General features: G+C 45.3%; 1 protein-coding gene across 1 annotated transcript in view; it reads right to left on the reverse strand.

Annotated features, from left to right (window-relative positions):
- Srrm4 (serine/arginine repetitive matrix 4) overlaps positions 1 to 14,959 on the reverse strand; it is a 100,790-nt gene that overhangs the window by 28,116 nt on the left and 57,715 nt on the right. Inside the window, exons 2-4 of the mRNA XM_048340913.1 lie at positions 8,627 to 8,773; positions 3,364 to 3,450; positions 1,428 to 1,499 (exon numbers count right to left, since the gene is read on the reverse strand). Of these exons, the coding sequence (XP_048196870.1) occupies positions 1,428 to 1,499; positions 3,364 to 3,450; positions 8,627 to 8,773 (306 nt within the window). The remainder of the gene's footprint in view (positions 1 to 1,427; positions 1,500 to 3,363; positions 3,451 to 8,626; positions 8,774 to 14,959) is intronic.

Below are 14,959 nucleotides of genomic sequence, written 5' to 3' on the forward strand. Positions count from 1 at the left end.
TCACCTCTCTAATGGCCTCTCAAATTTCTGACTCCCCAAATGAACTTATTTCCTAATTTGTCCATGTCTGGTTTTAACCACAAGTATGGATAGCATCAGAAAGGCTGGGAGGTGATAGCTACAATCAGTGAGAACATTCTAGCAGCACAAGGACTGAGCGATTATACGATGACTATTTTGCAGCTACTCTGAAGTGAGCTCGAAGAGGCAGAGGGAAGCCAAAGGGACTCCCTTACCTTTGACCTGTGGCTGTGTAATTGCACAAGTCATTCCACAGTTGGTGTGGGAGAATAGCAAGACACAGAGATGCAGAAATAAAATAATGAACTATGTTTTTCCTAGAGCCCTCAGCCACCTGGAAAGTGTGCGCAAATGGGTATGGCGTGCTGGCATGCCTTTTTCTGAAGGCACAGAAAGGAGGGCTGCCTCTGAGGATATTCCCAGGAACAGCTCCTTACAGAGAGAGACTGCAGCATTACAAAATTTCCCAATTATAAAATAGAAGCTTGGCCCACAGAGCACAAACTGGAACTCTCTAGGGTATACCTGCCCATTTTTTGAGCCTTTTTCCCCCTGAAAACACACACATGCTGTGTGTGTGTGCATGTGTATGTGGGCAAGAATAATAGATGTCTTCTGAAACAGATTCTCAATGTCTTTTTACCCTCCAACTCTGCTCTCCATCCACAAAGATGGATGACTATGGCCGCCATGTTGTTTTTTTTCTTCAACGTGATCCCATCCCTTAAGACATAGCTTGGACCCACACATCAGAGCCTAATTGGAAATCTGGAGTAAGGAATGAGACCCAGGAGTTCAGTGTCTGCTTATGACTAGGTCTGCAACGTGGGGAGTTGGGGCTGGGTGCATCCTTGTTCCCCAACATGGATCAGAGAGCAGAGCCAACTCAGGGTCTTGCTTGAGTTCCACCAGCAATCGCTACTGCTCAGTCCCCAGCCTGGCTGGCCCCTGATGCTCTCTTCCAACCAAGCCCTGCTCTGGTCTTCCCAACTACAGACTCAACTTATGCAAGATGCCAATAATAGTACATAGATAAAGTCAGGTGCTGGTGGCTCATATCTGTCATCCTAGTTACTTAGGAGGCTGAGATCTGAGCATTACAATTCAAAGCCAACCCAGGCAGGAGAGTTCTTGAGACTCTGATCTCCAATGAACCACCCAAAAAGCCAGAAGTAGAGCTGTGGCTCAAGTGGTAGAGTGTCAGCCTTGAGCAAAACTAAATAAAGCTAAGGCCCAGTGCCAGGCCCTGGGTTCAAGCCCTGTTATTGGCACAGAACAATACAGCAGCACAGAAACAGAATCATTCCATGGCACAAATGACATGAGATGCTTTCCAAAGGCAGTTGGGTCCCCAGAATCCTACCCCACCTGGGATTATCTCATTAGCAGAAGAGGAAAGGCAATACCTGCGTCGTTTATGTTTCTTGGAACTTTTCTTCTTCTTTTTCTTGACAGGCGACGGGCTATAGGATGGGGACCTGTGGGGGGAGGGGAGGTAGACTCAGAGGGAGGCTCTGAGAGGCAGGGGTTCACCTCCACACGTGCCCCCTTCATCCCTGAGGCAAGGTCATTCAGGAACACACCGGAAGGATCATCTCAATCCCCAGGGCGGTTTGAATTTTTAAAATAAATGTGACCTTGTGTGAGAAACAGAACTACCCTGCATCCATCACCCACCCCAGGTGTGGACTCTGACACTGGACAGTAGACTCCCACTGAAGGGTCACCTTTGGGGATGGCCTGGTGGCTTTCTAAGTCTGCTTTCCCAGGGACAGATCAGGGTTGTAGCAGGTTGCGAACCCGATGGAGGCAGGGGCCTCTCCTGTAACGTAAGTGAATGGGGCAAGGTGGAGGACAGCCGGGGGGCGAGGGGGAAGGACTGAGGGAACCAGCACAGCCCCGATAAGAAGGGGTGTCACCCTCTCTGAGAAGCTGTGGGTCTAGTGTGAGAATGGGGACTCCGGCTTTTCCATAGAAACTTCCAGAAGTCCCTGTTTGCCTAGGGAATCTGGTTTTTGTTTTTGTTTGTTTTTTTAATTGGCCAATAGTTACAAAGGAAAAACTCCAGGTGAAAAAAAAGGAAAGAAATTTAAAAAAAATCACCATAATAGCAGAGATAAATGTCTGAGCAACCAGTGTGCCTTGGAGGAATTAACTTTTTCCTTTTTATTGCCCCAAGTATATGCATATACTCAATGGATACCTATTGAAGAAACAATTAGTGAGCGGGAGAAAATGAGGGAGGAGGTAACAGTGTTTAAAAAGAAACGGACCCATTACTGTATTTATGTAACTGTAACCCCACCCATTCATCACCTTTACCATAAATTAAAAATAAATAATAAAAAGAAACAATTAGTGCATCTCAATGCTTGTTGTTTCCTGCCATGATGCAGAATGCCCATTCCTCCTACGACAGAGAGAAATGCAACTCTCTTCCATTCCTACATTAAAATGGCTGGATTCGTGGGGTCCCCACCTTTGTTCCCCACTCGGTCCTGATGGGCCTAACCTGAAGGAGAGTCTTGGAAAGCAACACCTGGAGTTGAGCCCAAGGTCCCGGCACTGCTCTCCGCCGCCCCCTGGAGGCTCCTATAGATACTGCCTCGGAGCCTCCACCTGTTACCCATTATGGGGCTTTGGTAGGCAAAAAGGAATCTCTAAATGGGGAGTGATGCCTAGTAGATCACAGTCAGGAATTAAAGGGAGGGGGGATCGTGTCATCTTGATGCTAAGCTCAACTTCCCCTCCAAATTCCATATTCGCTAAGTAATGAGTCAATATGCAACATTCATAGCAGTGATTCAATAGTCAATATTTGTGATGACCACTCAACATCCACGGCCACAATGACGCTCGGTGGCAATGGCCATTTAACAGCCAGCCTGATCCCATGGGCAGTGATTCTCCATCCCTTCCCAACCCCGGAGTGGTGTAGCATTGTTATTTTTATTATATATAATATACATAATTTTATTGTCATTATTGATGTGTTATACAGAGAGGGGTTACCACTTAGTAAGTCAGGTAGTGAGTACATTTCTTTTCTTTTCTTTTCTCTGGATAATGTCTCCCCTTCTTTCACTTTCCCCATTTCCCTTTCCCATCCCTGCCCAAAAGTTGCATAGTTCATTTTCCACATAAATCATTGCTACTTTTTTGGTTTTTTTTCCAGAGAAGGAAAAAGCTACAGGAAGGTGGCACAAGGTCACTCGGTGAGTGAAGAGGCAGAAAGAGGATTTGAACCCAAGAATGAGACTCATAGTCCCTGGATTCTGGCTCTTCTCCCATCTTTATGCTATCATGACTTCCTTCCCCCCACTCCCACCCCCATCCTTTTACCTCCTTCTCTTCTTCCGAATAGATTTCTTCTTTTTCTTCTTCCCCCTTGACGCAGGTGGTGGGGTCAAATCTCTGGTGTGTGAGACACTGTTGGGGGGGGGAGGAAGGAAGAGTCAGGGGGCATCGGAGTACCCAAGCTCCTTTGGTCCCCTGGCCAGGGCTGTTGCAGCCAGCAACCGAGGATGAAGGACCCATTGCAAATACCTAATTACCACCTCATGGTTGATTCGGTCCCAATTCAGATTAAGTGTCTCAAATAAGGACTTAATGTCGGCCTAATGAGACAGACGAGGCGTGTTACCCAAACACCAATTGATTATTTAAAACAGAGTTATCGAGGTTAACTGCTCCTTAATAGATTTATTATTGAATCTGAAAATGGTTCACCTCAGTAAATAAATCACTTTTTAAATAATTAATTGGCAGTCCTGCCCCTTCCCTTCCCTCCTTCCTGCCCCAGCCCATCCTTGCCCACACTTCCTGCTGGAAATTTAATAGAGGGAGGGAGGTGTAGGAAGAAGCAGCCGATTATTCAGTGTATTTGCAGAGGTCTAATGTAGAAAGATACATATCTTATATTGCCTCAGAAGTCTCTGCTCTTCAGGGATAATTATTTCCCATTCAATTAAATGCAAATGCTTGGGCTGCATTGAAATAAAGTCAACTTATCTTATTTTATAACTGGGGCAGGCTTCAGAAATTTTAAAAAACAAGACTAAACAAAACAGTATCCCACAGCAAAGACAGAGAGTGAGAGATGGTTTTGGATGGACCAATGATTGAAAATTAAACAACTCCAATCTTACTGGGAAATATACAGTGTTAATAATAATAATAAAAAAATAAAAACAATAATATCATTATTCGAGAGCTACATAACTAGCATTGATGCATTTATTATGTACTAAGCGTTGTATGTATTTTTTTTTTTTTGGTCAGGCCTGGGGCTTGAACTCCCGGCCTGAGAGCTGTCCCTGAGCTCTTTTGCTCAAAGCTAGCACTTTATCACTTTGAACCACAGTATCATTTCTGTTTTCTTGGTGGTTAATTGGAGTTAGGAGTCTCATAGACTTTCCTGCCTGGGCTGACTTTGAACCATGATCCTCAGATCTCAGCCTCCTGAGTAGCTAGGATTGCAGGTCGTGAGGCTTGAACTTGGGGCTTGTCCCTGAGCTCTTCAGTTCAAGGCTAGAGCTCTACACTTGAGCCACAGTGTCACTTCTGTTTTTCTGGTGATTTATTGGAAATAAGAGTCTCACAGACTTTCCTGCCCAGGCTGGCTTGGAACTGCAATCCTCAGATCTCAGCCTTCTTAGTCACTAGGATTGCAGGCGTGAGCCACAGGTGCCAGCTGGGTTTTATGTATTTTGGTACTCACAGAAAAGTATTTTTTTTTAACTGAGTGCCTATAATCCAATCCTAGGTACTTAAGAGGCTGAAGTCTGAGGATCACGATTCAAAGACGGCCTAGGCAGGAAAGTCTATGAGACTCTCATCTCCAGTTAGCTACCAAAAGACAGAAAGCAGAGTTGTAGCTCCAGTGGTAGGGCACTAACCTTGAGCAAAAAGACAACAACAAAAACCCAAAACTGAAGACAGCATCCAGGTCCTGAGTTTGAGCCCTAATACAGGCAAACAAGCAACAACACCCAACATTTTGAGTATGGCGTAAGTTTTGGAAGGAGTGGCAGTACTCTAGTTTGAAATCCATGCCTTGCGTTTATTAGGCAGATGTTCTACTAACTTGAGCTACATCCTTAAAGCTTTTTGCTTTAGGTCTCATGCTTTTGCCTGGGTTCAGCATCCACTGAAATCCTCCTGATAATGTTTCCTGAAGAGCTGGAATTACAACGGATGCCCCACCAAGTCCAGCTTTTGTTGTTGAGATGGGGTCTTGTTAACTCCCCCACCCCCCACCCCCTAGGTTAGTGTCAAACTGAGACCACTGATTCCCAAGGAGCTGGAATTAGAGGCATGAGCTGCCACACTTGACTAATTTTTTTCTTGTCTCATTTTACGGGTGAAGAAAAATGAGGTTTGGGAAGTTGAGTTGACTTGCCAAAGACCACACCATTGGGAATTTTCTGAATTTGAACCTGTGTGACTCAGTCTCAAAAAACAAAACAAAACAAAAAACAGTTGCCTTCTCGAACTTGTTTGTGTGCCCAGTCATCTGGAAATGACCCAGCTTGTTAGAGACTGTGGCAGTTAACTCCATGTCAGACGCTGCATTGTTAGGGATGAGTGGAAGAGTGATAGGTGATTAGAATATACATTAAGGTTTCCTCATCACCAGTAAATCATCATCTCATAGCAACATCAACAATGTTTTCTCGAGAGACTCCGTTGAGCAGGTTAAAAATAAACATTAGTCAGGTGTGGGTACCACATCCCTGTAAACCCAGTTTTCTGTAGAGACTGAGGAGGGAGAATCATGAGATCCCAGCCAGCCTGGGGCTGCCCTGATTTAGTGTCTCCAAAAACAAACACAGTGAGGGATTAAGCCCCTGATTGATGGATTCAGTGACAGTTCTGAAGCACCAAGCCCAGCACCCCTACCCAGGAATGCATAATCTGCTGTGTCCATGCAGGCAGGGGAGGGGGGGAGGGGGGAAAGGGGTCACTTCCAAAACAAGGCTTTTTTTTAACTCCAAAGAGTGCTTGACACACAATGAGAGCCTGATGATCAAATGATCAAGTGACCCAGTGAGCGGGAAGTGGATACAATAATGGAGCTGCTTGTTGAGAATCTCCTTGTTTCCCACAGACACATAATACAACAGCACAATACTGGTTCCCTAAGGGGAGACCTCAGTACCCCCACACGTGGTGCACTCTCACGCGTCTATGTGACCTAGACCTGAGAGTGATGGCTATGACTATGACAAGGGAGTAGGAATGTAAGCAGAGGACTGTCGAAGAAGAATCAGGAAGGAAGAAGGGAGGAGGGCTGGGACACTGAGTCCCAAAAGAGTGCTTAAGAGGACTGGATTACAATGTGTATATTATATGTGTGTGTGTATATATATATATATATAAAATATTAAATGTAATTATAGTACATATGGAAGGTAGGATGGAAGTACAAGCCAGGCATGAGCTTGCTCAAAGCACCAAATCTGCTTGTATAGAATCCCCACAACAAACTCCCCTGGGTTATTACTTTATGCTAATTCAAGAAAAGAGAGAAAGAGACCATGTTGGAAACATATTCTGGTGTGACAAAGATATGTACTGTATGTACACATGTAAGGTATAAAACCTGAAACTAGAATTCAGGGCCTGGGCTGACTTTTTCCGTAACACCTGTAGCAGATATGGTGGGCTCGGTAAAGACCAAAGGGTCCAGTGCTCAGAGCTGTCTTTGGTCCCTTCCTGGATGCTGACCTTTGGCCTCGGGGTCTCAGTGAGGCATCGGGCCCTCCCCTGCTGGCCCAGCCCCGGTTGCATAGCCAGTGCTTTGGAAGTTGTGTCCAAATCACTGACGGAGGGGCCAGATGCAAAGATCTGAGCTGAAATCATGACGTGGGAGTCAAAGGTCTGCCCCCACTGGTCAAGAATGACAGGGATGGTATTGGTATAAAAACAGATCGGAAGACCAGTGGATTAGAATTGAAGACCCAGAAATAAAACCGCACTCTTACAGCCAACTGATATTCGACAAAGGAGCTAAAGACATACAATGGAATAAACATAGCCTCTTCAACTACTGGTGCTGGGAGAACTGGGCAGCCATATGCAGAAAACTCAAAGTAGACCCAAGCCTATCACCATGCACCAAGATCAACTCAAAATGGATCAAGGACCTCAACATCAGACCTGAATCCTTGAAACTACTGAAGGACAGAGTAGGAAAGACACTAGAACTTATAGGCACAGGAAGGAACTTCCTGAATAGAGTCCCAGGGGCACAACAAATAGGGGAAAGACTCAACAAATGGGACTACTACAAATTAAAAAGTTTCTGCACAGCTAAGGTCATAGCCACCAAAATAGAAAGACAGCCAACGATATGGGAAAGGATATTTACCAGCACAGCAACAGACAAAGGCCTGATATCTGTCATCTACAGAGAACTCAAAAAACTAAGCCCCTCCAAGCCCAATAAACCTATTAGGAAATGGGCAAAAGAGCTAAAGAGAGACTTCACAAGAGAAGATATAAAAATGGCAAAGAAACACATGAGGAAATGCTCAACATCCCTGCTAGTAAAGGAAATGCAAATAAAAACAACCCTGAGATACCACCTCACCCCAGTTAGAATGGCCTATACTCTGAACTCAGGAAACAACAAATGCTGGAGGGGCTGTGGGGAAAGAGGAACCCTTCTCCATTGTTGGTGGGAGTGCAAATTAGTACAGCCACTTTGGAGAACAGTATGGAGTTTTCTCAAAAAGCTCAATATAGACCTACCCTATGACCCAGCCATACCACTCCTAGGCATCTATCCTAAACAGCAAAACCCAAGATATCAAAAGGACATTTGTACTTCCATGTTTATCGCAGCACAATTCACAATAGCCAAAATTTGGAAACAACCCAGATGCCCCTCCACAGACGAATGGATCCAAAAAATATGGTACTTATACACAATGGAATACTACATAGCGATTAGGAATGGTGAAATATTGTTATTCGCAGGGAAATGGTCAGAACTCGAACAAATAATGTTGAGTGAGACAAGCCTAGAACACAGAAAACAAAGGGGCATGATCTCCCTGATATATGACTGTTAACAAAGGGAGATGGAGAGACAGTAGAGACCAAGTCTGTGAACACTGTATATGTGCTTGATACATTGTATATTGCATATGGGTCTACCTGACCTAGACAAGGGATGGGAAAACAGGTTGTAAGATATCACAAGAAATGTACACACTGCCCTACTATGTAACTGCACCCTCTTTGCACAGCACCTTGTAAAAAAAAATTTTATGTTCAATTAATAATAAAAAAAATAAAAAAAAAAAGAATGACAGGGACAATGAACAATGGATCAAATCCAGCCTGCCTTTTGTTGTACAGAAAAGGTCTCAGTAGTGCCCGGGTGTGCATGGCTGTAAACTGCGTTTTGTGCCACAGTGTTGGCTGTTGTGACAGGTATTTATATTGGCCATCCGGTCCACTCCAGGATTCACTTGCCAAGCTGGGGTTGAAGGGTCTCAGGGAGGAGCAGGTAACAGAGAGAGGACAGGTGGGGCAGGAGGAGCCCACTGGGTGCTGCACCTGTGGTTTGGGGTGAGAGGAAGGGGTGGCACCTCACCTGCGTGCTCTGCTGGGACCCCGCTGGCGGCAGGCCTTGTCTCTCTCCCAGCTGTTGGTGCCCAAGGCCCGGGTGGCCAGACACTGGCCCAGCTTTTCTGAAGATCCATCCTGGGCTGGGACTAGGGGACTGCTCTGTGGTTCTGCCCTACAAAGGAGGAGAGATGATTTGAGGGCGTTAGCATTCACAAAACACTTCACCCAATGCTTAGACCTCCTAATGTTTTCCAGCTTGCCTGGCATTTGGGTGGTGGTTAGTAGTATATCTGTGGTGTCCTGATTCTGAGTGCAATGACATCACTTCCTGTTCCTGAGTCGTTGCTATCTTTCTCTTACACTGTCATACTGATGTTTGGGCTTCATATTCTAAAGGCAAAGCTGTCTGAAGCGGAGATTGCCTGAACTAGTTCAGATTTTTACAAGACAGAAAGAACCTGAACTAGCTGAAGCTACTCAGATTTCAGAGATTTCTTATTTTTTTTTGGGGGGGGCATGTTTTGGTGCCAGTCCTGAGACTTGAACTCAGGGCTTGGGTGATGTCCCTGAGCTTTTTTGATCAAGGCTAATGCTCTACCACTTGAACCCCAGAGCCACTTCCTGCTTTTTCTGAGTAGTTGTACTGGAGATAAGAGTCTCACGGACTTTCCTGCCTGGATCGGCTTTGAACTTCGATCCTCTGATCTCAGCGTCCTGAGTAGCTAGGATTCCAGGGGTGAGCCATGGATACCCAGCAGATTTCAGAATTTATTACTGCAGCATATCCCATCCTGTTCTGACTAACACACAGATTGATGCTGGAAGCCACATTTTCTCTTCCCGTCTTAAGACATCATTGGAGGCTAAAGCACAGTTCCATGCCATTTTTCTTCCTTCTTTGTCCCCTTTTATCTGAAGGTGGCAATTTGAATATGCTAAAGCTCTAAAATGCTTCCATCTGGTAAAAAATAACAAGATGATTTGAAAGACAGAGACAGAAAAACACAGGGGAAAAAAGATATATATATATATAGAGAGAGAGAGAGAGAGAGAGTATGAAAAGGAGAAAATATTTGTACAAGTTTTACTACAGTAGATTGTCACAATTTGTTCTGTTTTATTGATTATGAGTCCCCACACTGTGCCTGGCTCACAAATGAAACTTTCTTCTTGGCATATATATGTTGCAGGAAAAGAAAAGTCTGTGTGGTGCAGGACACATGATTCAGGCGTGCGCCAAGGAGCCCACAGCCCTAGTGGAGATGGGGTGTCCACTACCTTCCCTGTGTTAGCCTCTGTAGCACCTGGGACCAGCCACATCAGGGCTGTGAGTTAGTTTCCCTGGTCACAAAACAGGAACACCCCCATCAGTCCATGGGTGGTTGAGTTGTGAAGGGCAAAGGGAGATATTCAATGTGAGCAAAAAGAACATGGAAGTGGGATTTTTTTTGTTGCTTTTATTTTTTGGTTTGTTTCCTTTTACTTCCTAGTAAACAAATGAACCGTTTGTGGCATTGCTGACAATTCTGAAGTACACACACACACACACACACACACACACACACACACACACACTGCCACCGACATGGGCGTTTGATAATACTGGGGCATCATCAATGAGTATCAGCTCTTGATTTGAGGCCCAGGAGGGGACAAGACATTGTCTGGTGACCCAGCCTTTGGAGAGCCCATCACATAAAGTCCTGCCTCTGAACCAAATGGAGTCAGTTGTATTGGGGGGAGGGCAGGAGTAGGGGGTCACAGGTGTACTGTACATCCTGAGAACTCCCCCCACCCTACTTTCAGAACCCCAGGTGGAGCATCCATCAGACTTGTTAGAATGTCTACTGCAATTGGCACCTCAAGATGTGTTTTATGACTTGGGGACCAAGGCACCTACCCTCACTTCATTGGAGCCAGGCCCAGTTAGTATGGACCAAACGGCAGAACCACGCAACCATCTCTATCACCTATTTACTGCTGCATCTTGAGAAGTCGAGCCAGGAGACCCTGCAAGACCCAGGAAGGACGGTGATGCTAATCAGGATTGTCTAGTTCTCCGCCCTGACAACTCCAGGCTTCTAGAACTCTCTTTCATCTTGTTCAGTCTTAGTTTTCCTTAAGCCTTCCAGCCTCATTTCTCCTGTTACTCTGGGCTCCCTCTCCATGTCATTTTTCCTGCCCATCCATCAATCCCCCTTGGAATTGTTATCCTAGCTCTTCAAGGATAAATCAAAGCTTGCCATTTCTGCCCAGCTCCTGGCAAGGATAGCCTCTTCCTATACTTGTACTGGCCCAGACTAGCCCACACCAGTCATCTCCAGTTCCTAGAGTACTTATGATGTGTGCAAAGCCAGTTTCCAGGTGTGGGAGGCAGTGGTGGTGACCAAGACATTTCTGTGGTCATGAAGTGTATTTACAACCATCTGAGATGGGAGAGCATATTGTAGGTCACAAGATGGCTTACTGAGTTGTAATCAGGTGTGGAGAGAGTGAGACACCACACTGGGCTGGACAATGGGAAGGACAGGTGCTATTTGAGGACAGTAATCAGGGAAGAACTTTGTGATGAGTAGGAGGAAGTGGAGACGTGAAGGATTAAGGCTCAACCTTGAGGCTTGGGATAATTTAGGATTTGTTCCTAAATTCTTTGACACTTGGGCTATCCAGACACGGATCTTATTTCTCTCCCCATGATGATCATGTGAACACAGTGATTTATTTGTAATGGCCACAGTGGTATACAAGTGACTATTTGTGACTCCAACTGGCCATGAAAGGCAGTTCTTGAGCTATTTGTTCTCTTGGATGGTGTGGAAATTGGCCGCCATGTTGAAAGGAGGCTCACACAGCCCCTTGGAGAGGCCTGAGAGAGAAGCCAAGGCCGCGCACTAGTAACCAGCACCAACACTGCTGCTATACAAGCCAGCCATCTTGGAAGTAGGTCCTCCAGCACCAACCAAACTTTTCGAGGAAACCATATCTCATGAAAGATGGAAAGACAGAATCACCCAGCCAGATTCCCAGCTCTTAGAAACTGTGAAATGTATCTGGATTGTTGCTTTGGGGGCTACCAAATACTTGGGCAAGGGAAATTTACTGCACAATCCTGTGTGACTCTGTCACAGCTATCTGCAGAAAAGTATATTCCAGGCCGAAGGAAGACCAAGTACAAGACTCGGAGCACACATGAACACTTGATCTCAGCAATATTTGTTCAATGAACAAAGGTCAATAGATCATCTGAATATAAAAATGGCAAAGAAACACATGAGGAAATGCTCAACATCCCTGCTAGTAAAGGAAATGCAAATAAAAACAACCCTGAGATACCACCTCACCCCAGTTAGAATGGCATACTCTGAACTCAAGAAACAACAAATGCTGGAGGGACTGTGGGGAAAGAGGAACCCTTCTCCATTGTTGGTGGGAGTGCAAATTAGTACAACCACTTTGGAGAACAGTATGGAGGTTTCTCAAAAAGCTCAATATAGACCTACCCTATGACCCAGCCTTACCACTCCTAGGCATCTATCCTAAACAGCAAAACCCAAGATATCAAAAAGACATTTGTACTTCCATGTTTATCACGGCACAATTCACAATAGCCAAAATATGGAAACAACCCAGATGCCCCTCCACAGACGAATGGATCCAAAAAATATGGTACGTATACGCAATGGAATACTACATAGCGATTAGGAATGGTGAAATATTGTTATTCGCAGGGAAATGGTCAGAACTCGAACAAATAATGTTGAGTGAGACAAGCCTAGAACACGGAAAACAAAGGGGCATGATCTCCCTGATATATGACCGTTAACAAAGGGAGACGGAGAGACAGTAGAGACCAAGTCTGTGAACACTGTATATGTGCTTGATACATTGTATATTGCATATATGTCTACCTGACCTAGACAAGGGATGGAAAAACAGGTTGTAAGATATCACAAGAAATGTACACACTGCCCTACTATGTAACTGCACCCTCTTTGCACAACACCTTGTAAAAAAATTTATGTTCAATTAAAAAAAATAGATCATCTGAAGGGAACATGTGAGAAGTTGAAAAGCACTTCACAATGTTTTGGACAAATCTTGTTGCTTTTATAGTTGATGGGACCAGAAATCTAGACATAGTGAAACAACCAACCAGTGCTTTAATCTCCTGGATTGTTCAATCCCTTCTCTAGTTTGCTTCATATTTGTTTTGCTTGTATTCTTTTAGAAAGAAAAGGGATTAGAATGTTTTAAGTTGGCAATGTATGGGAATTTTGGACTTTGGGACATTACAGGAAGCCAAGATTCGAGTCCAGCTGTGTGTGAGTGGCTCCCACCTGTCACCTTTCCTGAGGATCTCAGATTCTTAGCTCCAATTAATCACTCAAAAACCCGAAGTGGTCCTGTGGCTCAACTGGTAGAATGCTGGCCTTGAGCACAAAGAGGCTCAGGGACAGCACCCAGGCCCTGAGTTCAAGCCCCACAACCAACAAAAAAAGCTGAAAATGGAAGTGTGGCTTAAATGGTAGAGCACCAGCCTTGAGCAAGAGTACAAGGCCCTGAGTTCAAGGCCCAGTACTGGCATACACAGAGACACACACACACACACACACACACACACACACACACACACACACACACGTCTGTACCAGAAGCAATCTAACTGGAGATGTAAGCGGGCAGGTGTGAGGGATTGTGCCACAGATACAGGCATGGTGCTGGTCAATAGATCTCGGGCTTGTGTCTGAAGGATTCGAAGCACACATGATTTGAAGTGGAGGGGAGGCTGGCAGAAGTCTCTGCCTTCCAGGGCACCAAGCCAGAAGCCTCAGAGTGGAGACACCATGCTCCCATATGCATTCACAGGAGGAACAAAACACATGGAATTGAGCCAGGCACTGGTGGCTCACGCCTGTCATCCTAGTTACTCGGGAGGCTGAGATCTGAGGATTGCAGTTCAAAGCCAGCCCGGGCAGAGAAGTCCATGAGACTCTTTACCTTCCACAAACCACCAAAAAGCTGGAAGCGGAGCAGTGGCTCAAGTGGTAGAATGCCAGACTCAAGCAGAAGAAGCTTGGGAACAGTGCTCAGGCTGTGAGTTCAAGCCCCAGGACTAACAACAACAACATAAAGACCCAAGGAACTGATGCATCATTGTGACATTGATTCCCTATTCTTGCACCAATCTCACCTTCCTGACCCTGAGTTTTGCCCACTTGGGATTTTGCAATAAAGCAAACAGAAATATGATACATTTACAGGGAGTTTTGAGGGGGAAGAAAGGCATCCTTCACAACATAACATTGAGGGTCTTTTTTTTTTTTCTTTTTTGAGATGGTCAGCACTTTGCTGCTCAGCTCTAACACCAACAGAGATTCAGAAAGCAAGTCACCAAGGTTTCCCAAGGTTGACACAGCATCAGGGTGCCAGAAGAAAACTGAAAAATAATATACATATTCCTAGGCCCTATCTTAGTTAGAATAAGTAAGTCTTAAAGTGGTAAACCCAGGATTCTGTGTCTTTAAAAAAAAAACTTTGTAGATAATTCAGTTTCCTATCAGGCCAAGAGTAAAGTCCAAAGACACGTGATCTGACGTCAGCCACTGCCAACCTCCCCCCCCCCCCCACTCCTCCCACTGCTCTAGCCACATGGCCTCCTTGCTGTTTCTCAAATAGGTCACAAGCTTTCCTGCCCAGGGCCTTTGCTCTTGCTGTTCCTAACACCTGGCCTACAGTTCCTCTGGCAATTTGCATGGAAGCTCTTCCTCATTCATATGTCACTTTCTCAGAGAGCTCTCCCTGACCCCCTAATTTCACCTTGTTCCCTTTTACTTGTGGTAGGAACCACAGAGCCCAATATAACCCTCCCGCCCATCCATCTTCCCTCCCGCCTTCCCTTTCTTCCTTCCCTTCTTCCTTCTCTCCTTTCCTCCCTTCCTTCCTTCCCTCCCTCCCTTCCTTCTTTCCTTCTTTTTTGAGACAGAGCCTCTCTATGTAGTCCAGGCTGGCCTTGAACTCTCCAACCTTGGGCCCCTGTGCCCAGCGTTGTCTGATTTCTCTTCATAGCATCTGCTTCTATTAAAAATGATCCTATTGTATGTTTATTGGCTAGCCAGTTATCTCTTGGACGTAGGCATCATGAAGCAGGCAGCAGGTCCTGTCTCCTGCCACGGATCCTCAAAGGTACAGAGCTGGACATGGTGGCCCTTTTGTACTCAGTGAAGGTTGAATGGCTGGAAGGAAGGATGAAAGGAAGGAAGGAAAGATGGATGGATGGATGGATGAAGATGGATGGATTGATGAATGAATTCTGAGAGCTGATCTCTTTCGAGAACTGTGAAGCAGGCTCCACTGTGTC

This window comes from Perognathus longimembris, chromosome 3, assembly GCF_023159225.1.
Source record: "Perognathus longimembris pacificus isolate PPM17 chromosome 3, ASM2315922v1, whole genome shotgun sequence".
Taxonomy (NCBI): domain Eukaryota; kingdom Metazoa; phylum Chordata; class Mammalia; order Rodentia; family Heteromyidae; genus Perognathus; species Perognathus longimembris.